This window comes from Chroicocephalus ridibundus, chromosome 9, assembly GCF_963924245.1.
Source record: "Chroicocephalus ridibundus chromosome 9, bChrRid1.1, whole genome shotgun sequence".
NCBI lineage: Eukaryota > Metazoa > Chordata > Aves > Charadriiformes > Laridae > Chroicocephalus > Chroicocephalus ridibundus.
The window spans coordinates 40,413,477-40,422,946 of NC_086292.1; the positions used below are offsets into that span (position 1 = coordinate 40,413,477).

At 37.9% G+C, this 9,470-nt stretch overlaps 1 protein-coding gene across 1 annotated transcript; it reads right to left on the minus strand.

Annotated features, from left to right (window-relative positions):
* Positions 1 to 1,563: 1,563 nt before the first annotated feature.
* On the minus strand, positions 1,564 to 8,848 carry CFAP161 (cilia and flagella associated protein 161). Its single transcript, XM_063347324.1, has 7 exons — positions 8,773 to 8,848; positions 8,519 to 8,608; positions 8,110 to 8,345; positions 6,745 to 6,829; positions 5,798 to 5,956; positions 4,615 to 4,688; positions 1,564 to 3,647 (listed from the first exon to the last, which is right to left on the minus strand). The coding sequence occupies exons 1-7, from the start codon at positions 8,833 to 8,835 to the stop codon at positions 3,461 to 3,463; spliced, it is 894 nt and encodes a 297-aa protein (XP_063203394.1). The 5' UTR covers positions 8,836 to 8,848; the 3' UTR covers positions 1,564 to 3,460.
* Between the last annotated feature and the right edge of the window lie 622 nt (positions 8,849 to 9,470).

Genomic DNA, 9,470 nt, shown 5'->3' on the forward strand with positions numbered 1-9,470 from the left:
AGTTTGAGCTCGATGACATGGCAGAGGAGAAGTGACGTGAAATATAAGTTGGGGAAGCATGCAAAACAGGGAAAGTAAAAAAGGCAGATTTAAAACTGGATTTTCATTTTCCTCTGTTACGAATGTGTGAGTTTATTAGGAGGAAGATGCTTTTCTTCGCTGACTCTTTGAATTCTCTGTACCTTTACTTCAATATTGTGCTGTTAACACACATCTGCACAACAAAACGTGCAGATGTGAGTTCTCTCTGTGCCTTAGGCCTATGAAAAGCTGTATTAGCACAGCACTAAATCTGAACTAATGCACCCTGTCCCTCAGCAAGGACTAATAGCTCAGGATCAGCTTCATGCTAACAGCTTTTGAGCTGCCTGGAATGGAGGCAAAGTGAGTTTTATCTTCCCACAATGTACTTCGTAGAGCTATCCATACTGGGTCTAATTTGGAAGAAGCATTAAAAGCTTTCTTAATATATGATTTTGCTTTTCTTTGGTATATGTCAAAGTGCTTTGCAAATGAGGCAAGCATCACTGTTCATATTTCATGATATGCAATACTAGGAAAAGCAAAATTACAGTGCTTAGCTTACGCAATGGCCGCAGTGCTTCGCTATGCAATGGCCAGGTCTGGAGTGTGGTTCAGATCTCCGTTACCCTATCCACTAGTCTCTAACTGGCAGTTGCAGGTTTGTTCAGATTCTGCGCTAATATTCAGTCACATAATTCTTGATATTAAATCTTATGTTTATCAATAAATGTCCCCAATGGCCAAATTAGAAACACTGCAGGGTATTCTACGCAGCCTAAGTTTTTCTAGTTTAATACCTACAAAATCAAAGCAGGATTATGTCAACCTACTGTGAAAAATGTGCAGAATTTTAATCTCTACGAATTGCAACAATAACAATTGCCCTATAAAAACATGCATCGGTTGTCACACATCAGGTTCCATATCTTTATATACAAAGTGAAAGAAAATGCTCCTAAAGACAATTTCCTCTAAGTATGTTTTGGTTAAAAATTAAATAATATTCCAACTAGCTTTAAGAAGTTGATTGTATGCAATACACAATGTTCTACATTCTCCTATTTACTTTTGTTGCTTAACTTTATTTTCCAAAAAACAAGATAAAACATTAATGGTATCTTCTAGCCCAGAATTCAAGCCTGATTTAACTTGGTTAGCTTTTGTGGCATTGCATCAGAGACTCATTTGGATTTAAACATTTCAGGTCAGTTTACACATGTAGCAATAATTGTGCTGTTTGGAAAAATATGGTGCCATCATGTGGACAATATTAAGAAGTGTATAATACAGTTTTTAAAAGAAAAACTGGGTAACAGATAAATATCTGTATTTGATGTCACAAATCAGATGAATTATAAATATGTACTATATGATATAAGAAGCTATGTAAAAATCTGTGTGTTTAAAACAGTATTAGGTAAGAAGAAAAATTAATAATGGAATCAGGAATTGTTGATTCAATCCTGTTTATTTTCCAACAGCTCAGGAAGTCCTTTCCGATGAGTAAAGACTGATCAAAACACACACAAGAGTCTCCAAGCCACTTTTAATGAGCACGTAATTCCAACATTTGATGTCCATACAGACTCATTTCTGTATCTGTTTATCTCTAAGACTTTACAAATCTTGGGTTTGTACAGCCTGTGTTGCTTCTCTCCCCCACAGCTGCGCACACACACTCACACAAACACTATTATCCATAACATTAGCCAGGCAAGGCACTCTGCCCACACAGTTCTCATTCCTGCATGAGTTCACACGAAGCTTTGTTTCAGCAATGGTTTTGGTTTAAGGCGTCTTCTTGTTTCTTACATTTAACCAAGAGGAAAGAGACTTTGCCAGATTCAAAATAGCTATCCCTAATACCAATAAATGTCCACAGCGGTCAAATTACAAACACTGCTGTGCACTCACACAGCCTAAGTTTTTCTAGTTTAATACCTACCAAATAAAAGCAGAATTATGTCAATCAATTGTGAAAATGTGCAGAATTTTAATCTCTGTAAATTGGAGTAATAACAGTGCCTCTATAAAAACATCCGTTATTTGCCATACATCAGGTTTTGTATCTTTATGTAGAAAGTGAAAGGAAAAGTTCCTAATTTCCTCTATAATACCTCATCTATAACTGACCTTTGAAGGTTTGCACACAAGTCTGATTCAAAAACTGTCCTCTGTGATACACTCCCCCAAAGCAAACCTGCATGTCACAGAACTGTAATGCGTCTCCTGCTTCAAGACCCTGCATGCAATTCACTTACTTTGTGCAGAAAGAGCCCGCTCTTGTGGTACAGTAAGAAATGGAATACGTATACATGTAGCTTTATTAAATGGATACAATGGAATGTCGCATAAGAAGATTCTCTGTGGTGCTGTTTGAGCTTCCATATAAAGACAGGTAACTATGAAATAATGACATCTGTTTTCTATGCCTTTTCATCTCCTGCTCTTATTTTGTTGTATAAGAAAATGTGAGTTCCAGCTGAAATTTTTACCATTCTTGGACCGTTTTTTTTTTCTTGTGGATTCTCTGGTGTCTAATTAGGTATGAACATAGACTACAATCTTTTTATTATTGGATAAACTCACAGTCTCTCTTATTCTTTTTCTACTTTGGCATTTATTTTCATGAAACTTGTGGAGGCTCAATTTTCTCTGGCAATTTTACCTTGCTGTCAAACTTGGTAGAAATGATTATGGATTGAAAAATTCTGAGGGCGGGAGGCAAATGGAACATGGTGACCCATGGATAAGGCTGTCAGAAGTCTCTAGTCTGTATCACTGTGCTCAAATTCTTGACTACTTGGCATTTAAATGTTTAGAATACATGGACAAAGGTAAAAAACTCAATTTATACCTTTTAAAATTAATTCTCATAAATCTGAAGCCAATCTTGAGATAGAGACGTCACTCATGATTTTTTAATAATTGGCAACATTGTGCTAGACACAGCATGGAACAAGACTAACAACCAATTTTCTTTCAGATGAACTTTAAATGTCAAAATATCCCATGGTAGCTTGCGTGAGTTTGGTTTTCAGTGTTTTGGAAACCGTACACTCATCGTCTTAAAAAAGTGTGACACTGGTTTGGTTTTGGACGAATTGGTTAAATGCACTCTGAAGGCTAGTAATATAGTGAAAATATATTAGAATTCCTGGATTCTGACATCTTTTGCCATCAGTGCACATGAAAATGGGAAAACGAACCCTTCCTGATTCAAGAATTTTTGATGTTGTGCATAGTTCATCAAGTTTTATTAGTTTTTGCCCACTGTATAACCTCGATGAGTTAATGAGATTATGCAATATTACTAATAGTAGACTTCCATTTCCATTTTTTAAAACAAAAATGTCTAAAACTAAAATTTGAAAAGAAAAATCAAGAATTGGAATTGCATCAACCTCTGTCAGCTGTAGTCTGGGATTTTTATATTCTATGTCTCTTCACAAAACTCATTCTTTCTGATCCCACTTGGGTGAGGGTGGGGTCTATCGATCATTGTACCATCCTCATTACTGGGATTCCCTGTAACTATTACCCAGTAATTCTTATCTTCTTCAGCTTTATGGGAGTCCAGATAAGTGTGACAAATTACTTCATATTCTTTCCCAAAATAAGACCTGCAAAGTCAAAGAACAGGGGACAGGCAGGGGGAATTAATATATACAGAAATTCTGCAAATCTGCATTATCTGCAAATTGTTCAAAGTTTTCTCGTGTTTCTCTTGGCTTACTCAGAAATATCACCATGCACTTTCAAATATCAGACCCTTAGAAGAAACACAATAGCCCACTTTGTTTCCTGTGAATAATTTAGGAATTTGAAATCAAAGGGAAATGCCACCTTTCTAGCTTCAGAGCTAAAGCAACCCCATCAGTATAAGGCACTGACACACCAACTCAGTACGTACAGCTGGTTAGGTTCTCATCACCATTCACATCGCCATTTCTCTGTGACTGAGGAAGCTTCTGGCTGCTTAATAACTGTTTTGGCCTCAAACTTTCAGACCTTGTTTCATTCTCAAAACCTGATACAAGTCCTCAGTCAGATCTTCAGAATTTAATGGGAAACAATTGGTATACTCTAACAATGCTTAATCAATATTAATTTAATGCATGCACATTAACTTGAATCGTTGGATTAACTTCAATTTCTTGAGATTGATTCATATGGACATAAGCAATATACAGTTTTACGCAGTGTGCTTTTACTTAGTTCTCTTACTCCTTACACTTCTTAGTACGTAATTTTTTTCTTAAAAAAAAAAAAAAAAACAAACAAAAAACTAATTGCTCAAGATACTCAAAGGGAGAACCACCAAGAAACTAGAGAAGGCTAGAAGCATGATATGATATGAATTAAAAAGCAAAAAAAAGAACAAACAAATACAATTGAGCTGATTGTCTGCCGTATCACAGTAGGCACAAGGTACAGCCCAGAAATAAAATAAGAGAAAGGAGAATGTGCATTCTTCGTTCTTTTCCATTTCCTCAGTGCATTCCTAAAGCAACTATCTTGCTTCTTACAGTAATTCTTGATGTTGGCACATCATTACGCACATCCCTGCCAGTTATAAATTATTCTTACCATGTCCAAAAGTTCCTTGGAACGGCTAAGCTCCGATTAGTATGGCAATGAGTAATAATCATTTTAGAGTTTGCCTGGAAATAAAACAAGGGAAGACAGTTGACAGACATTTTTACACTGATTTTAACTATTCTTATTCAAATAAAATGCTTTTATTTACTGTTAGTGTAAGTCTGCATTGCTCTGCATCACTCAGACTGTTGTACGTTGACAGTGAGACATTTTACACCCTATCAGTTCACAACACAACTGTCTTAACAGCTCATACCAGCCAAATGCTTAGCCCTCAGGTCAGACACATTCTCCTGTCCAATACATTCCATTCCACTCCCTTGTCCTCGGCATTTCAAAAAATAAAGTTAAGCAAGTAGTAGAGAGTCATTCCAGTGGCCTGTGCCATCAGGGTAATTCCTCTTACAATTGATATTTGCCATACGAGAGACCCAGACGGTGTGGGGACACAGCCAAATATGGACCTTTGTATTTTACCAATTTGCAGTTTTTTACGTATAACAGAATTAAATTTTAGTCACCTCCATTTACCAATACTATGAATAAAGAATGTTGTCTCTGACAATTACATAATTTTGACTGTGTTTATTGGTAAGCTGATTCATGTAAATGAGTCACAGTTCAAGGCTGTAGAGGAATATTTATGATATTTGCTATACACCAGCACTCAGGAAGCTTAGCAGTTATGTGGAACAGGAATGTACTGCATCTGCTTAATGTATTTACAAAAGGTTAAAAACAAAATTTGGAAAAGTATCGCCTTATTCAGATGCCTTGGGGTTTTTTTTCATACTTTTTAAATTTAGTGTACAGGAGTTTTTACATAATCACAGCTCCCAATATTGGAAATGCAATTTAGTGCTCAGAAGTCCTGAAAAGCAGATTCCGAGTACTGCATCCTCACAACATGACAACGTCAACCTTTAAAAAAATTCTGGTGAGAAAAACTGAGCAAGTCAACTTCAAAATGAACACCAGAACCTAATAACTGTGTACGCAGATTCCCTGGTTAAAGAGATTGTTCCTTCCTTCTTCTCCTTCCTAATATTATTGGTCAGAACTTACATAAGGAAAATATGTAAAAAAAAATGGACACAACATTTTTTCTAAGTGCTCCATCTACTGTTTCAATTAAATCTTCATAACATTTTCTATAGTTTTAATTTCTTACAGGAACTGGAAATCCTTCATGTTCAAGACGCAGCTGAGGATCCAAGAAGGTAGCTTGCCAGCAAGTCAAATAGGAAAGCGTATCTGTCAAAAACACTTGCTGAAGGTGAGATTTTTTAGCAAATCTTATGAATGATTTATGGTCACTTGCTAGATATAACTGCAAATAAAAATATATATTAAGGACAGTATAAATATACAGAAAACAAGATATGTAATTTAAAAAAAATATTTTTCAACACAAATAATTTTCTCTTGGCTCCAGAAAAATCAGTCTGCCAAGCTAAAGCTAGACATACAAAGCCCGTAACATAGATCCTATACTGTTGATAAACTTATTGAGGAGCTATTCCATAAACAGACTGCTTAATACTAATCTAAAATTGAATTTACATTCCAAAGATTCTCTCTCACTGAAGCGGTTGTTGAGAGGGAAATTTTTTTCAAAGTTGCGGTGATTTAAGTGCACGCGTAACACGTAATGTCGTATTTGCTTCTAACTTGCAGACGGAAACAACGTTAACATTTAATAGAAATCTGCTCCCTCAGAATGACAGAATAGTATGTTATTTCTATACCTACTATGGATTTATCTTCAGAAGAAGTGAAATCTTCTCAGTCTGGATTTATTTAAAGAAAAAGTAACATATCCCTCTCCTCCCCCTGATGAATTCTTTCATGATTCACAAACTAATTTTAATTTCCTTTTTTTCTTTTTTAAAATCTCCTGTATCCAGTCATTCTGGCTGACAGCCCCCTTGGCCTGCACACCTGATCTCAGGCAAGTTGCATAAACTTTCTGAATAGGTATTGCTTATCTTGATCTATGTGTGATTCTGAATCTGTTCTGTAAAGCTGATGTTGAACCACTGTACAGCCTATATATAGTGATTAAATGCACACTATCAGTATATGCTACCAGTGCCATTTGCAACTTTATTGCCTTACCATTTGGTCAGAAAACCCTCCTGTTGTTCCAAGACGAAAGTTTTGTCCAAATCTAATGGGTTCACCCACTGCACCTCCATCAACACTGTTAAAATTGTAAAAAGAAAGACATTCACATAATTGGCTTTACTATTCTTTTTGTTTGCTTGCTTTGGTCTATAGTTAGGTCTTGTGGCAACACTTTGTATTAAGTTTACTTTTAAAAAAAGGCAAAATATCTTAACTGAAAAGACATTTCATACTTGACTCACTGGTTAAAATATTTAACAGAATAGAAACAGACTGTATTGATTACTTTTCGTGATGCATTCATTAACATGCAGGGTAGAAAGATAATGTCCAATGAAAAACCAATGAGAATTCAGCACTGAGGCACCCTTTAAAAGATACTTAATAGAAGCATATGAAAAAGCACAGACTAAAAGCAGAACAGTGCATGTTTTTCATTGTCTGTAACTTAAAATATGTTGCTAATAATTTATGTAACTGATATTCAATAATTTGGTTCATTACATCAACATACATGCTGGTATACCCCTATTTACAGAATGATTTCTGTATTTTACATTAAAGAATCGCTAAATTAACTTTCTAAGTGTATTCAGAGTAAAACACTTATGTTGCTGATGAACTTAGCAGTCAATTAATGAGGGAGACTTGATAGTGTTCAATGCCAATGACTCTAAGATCAGACAGCAGCTCAGCAAAGATATTTTCGTTGCAGTTCTAGAAGGCCTAAATTATACTTTTGGCATCAAAATTCTTCCTTAGGTCTAATCCAAAGTGTTTTGCTGAGGATTATATGGGCTAGTTTGTAGTCTTATGCACTATCATCACTGTTAAATGCATGCGCCCAGGCAGAGTCTTCCACCGTTGAGGAGGACCCTGTTCTTCTGTTTCTTCTCCCACAAACAGCTGGAATTAAACAGGTCTTTGAGACAGAGAATATGCTGTTTGGTTGGGGTTTTTTTTAGGACAACAGAAACACTGCCCACTCATTTACAGCAAAAGCATTGACACAAATTTCTGCTTCAGAGACCTTATTTGCAGGCAAATGAACAATAATACTAAATGATATTTGGACATGTTTTTTATTCTACAGCTGCAGCATTTACCAAATGATACAGTGAATTCGATTCTGTTTTCACACGAGTTCTAAGCTGATTTAAACTTCCTTGTAATTATTCACAGTAATATGCAGAGTAGAATCAAGCTTAATGCATGACCCAAGTTAAAGTCTTTCTTAAATAAATTAACCTCACTCGAATTCACTCCTATATTAGCAAACTTCATTCCATATTTCTCAAAACAAGATACTGAAAGCTAACATAATAATTGAAAACAACTCAGAATAAAGTACCAAACCTTAAAATACAAAAAGTATTTCGACCCACGGGGTCCACGCTCTCAACTGCGCTGACTCCGCAAGGGGCTTGCAACGATTCGGCCGAATACAGGGATATTTCATCCAGATTAATTGCCAGAGTCAGACTGTCGCAGGCTCCAGGGCAACGCTCCCCCCAGGATTTGCTGTCCGGGTGCAGAAGCATCACAGTGTCTCCAAAATGAACAAAGCCATCCTTCAACACCGAAAGCTGTATCTAAATTAAAATACACGTATTTTTTTACAGAATTATCTGAACCTAATAACAGAAGTATTTTAGCATATAAAATGCTAATCCATAGCACTCTTAATGCCTAAAGAACACTAATAACAGCTATGCCGTTCTATGTGGAGTCAGAGAGGACTGATATAACCTGCTTAAAACATTACCTTCTTGAAAAGATTGTCTTGAAGTTTGCTTATTTTCTGTATCAAAAGTTCTCCTCGTTCTCTTTTATGCATAAAATCCCTCAAGCGGTCCTGCTCGCAAAGGAGAGAGAGAGAGGGGGCAGACATGTTATCCAGCACTCACAATCTCACGTTTAAACCGAATTTAAAGAACCAGGGGGAAACACCGCGAGGTGGAGCGGCGGGCGAGGCACCCGGGAGCCAGAGAGGAGCGAAGGCCCCGGCTCCACCGCTACCTCCTCCAGGCAGGCATCCTCCTCCCAGTTCCCGATGAGCACCCCGGCCCTGTAGGCGGCCATGCTGCCGCCTAGGCCGCGCGGCGTCCGCCGTCGCCATGGCGACCGCTCTAGTCAGCGATTGGCCGCTGGAGAGGCAGAGTTCGCCAATCAGCGGGAGCGAGCGGGAGCGGGCGGGAGCTCTTAATGCCCCGCGGCGGCGCGGCCCAAAAGCTGAGGGAGGGGGCGCGGCGAGCGAGGTCTTGGGGAGAAAAAAACGCAATAAATGTTAAAAACAGGTGGCAGACCAAGGTCTAGCAGGGACAGGCTTCGGCAAGTGAAAAAAAAATAAAATCCACCAAACAAAAAAACTCCATTTGGATTCCCTTGTGGTTTTGCCCAGTTTGACAGGAGCTCTGAAAGCAGGAGACCTGCTTTTCCCTGGGGTGGCTGGGCTGAGCACTTGTCATAGAGTCACAGAATGGTTGAGTTGGAAAGGACCTTAACGATCATCCAGTTCCAACCCCCTGCCCTGGGCAGGGACACCTCCCACTAGACCAGGCTGCTCCAAGCCCCATCCAGCCTGGCCTTGAACACCTCCAGGGATGGGGCAGCCACAGCTTCTCTGGGCAACCTGCTCCAGTGTCTCACTACCCTCATAGTGAAAAGTTTCTTCCTGATACCTAATCTAATCTAAATCTACTCTCTTCCTGTTTAAA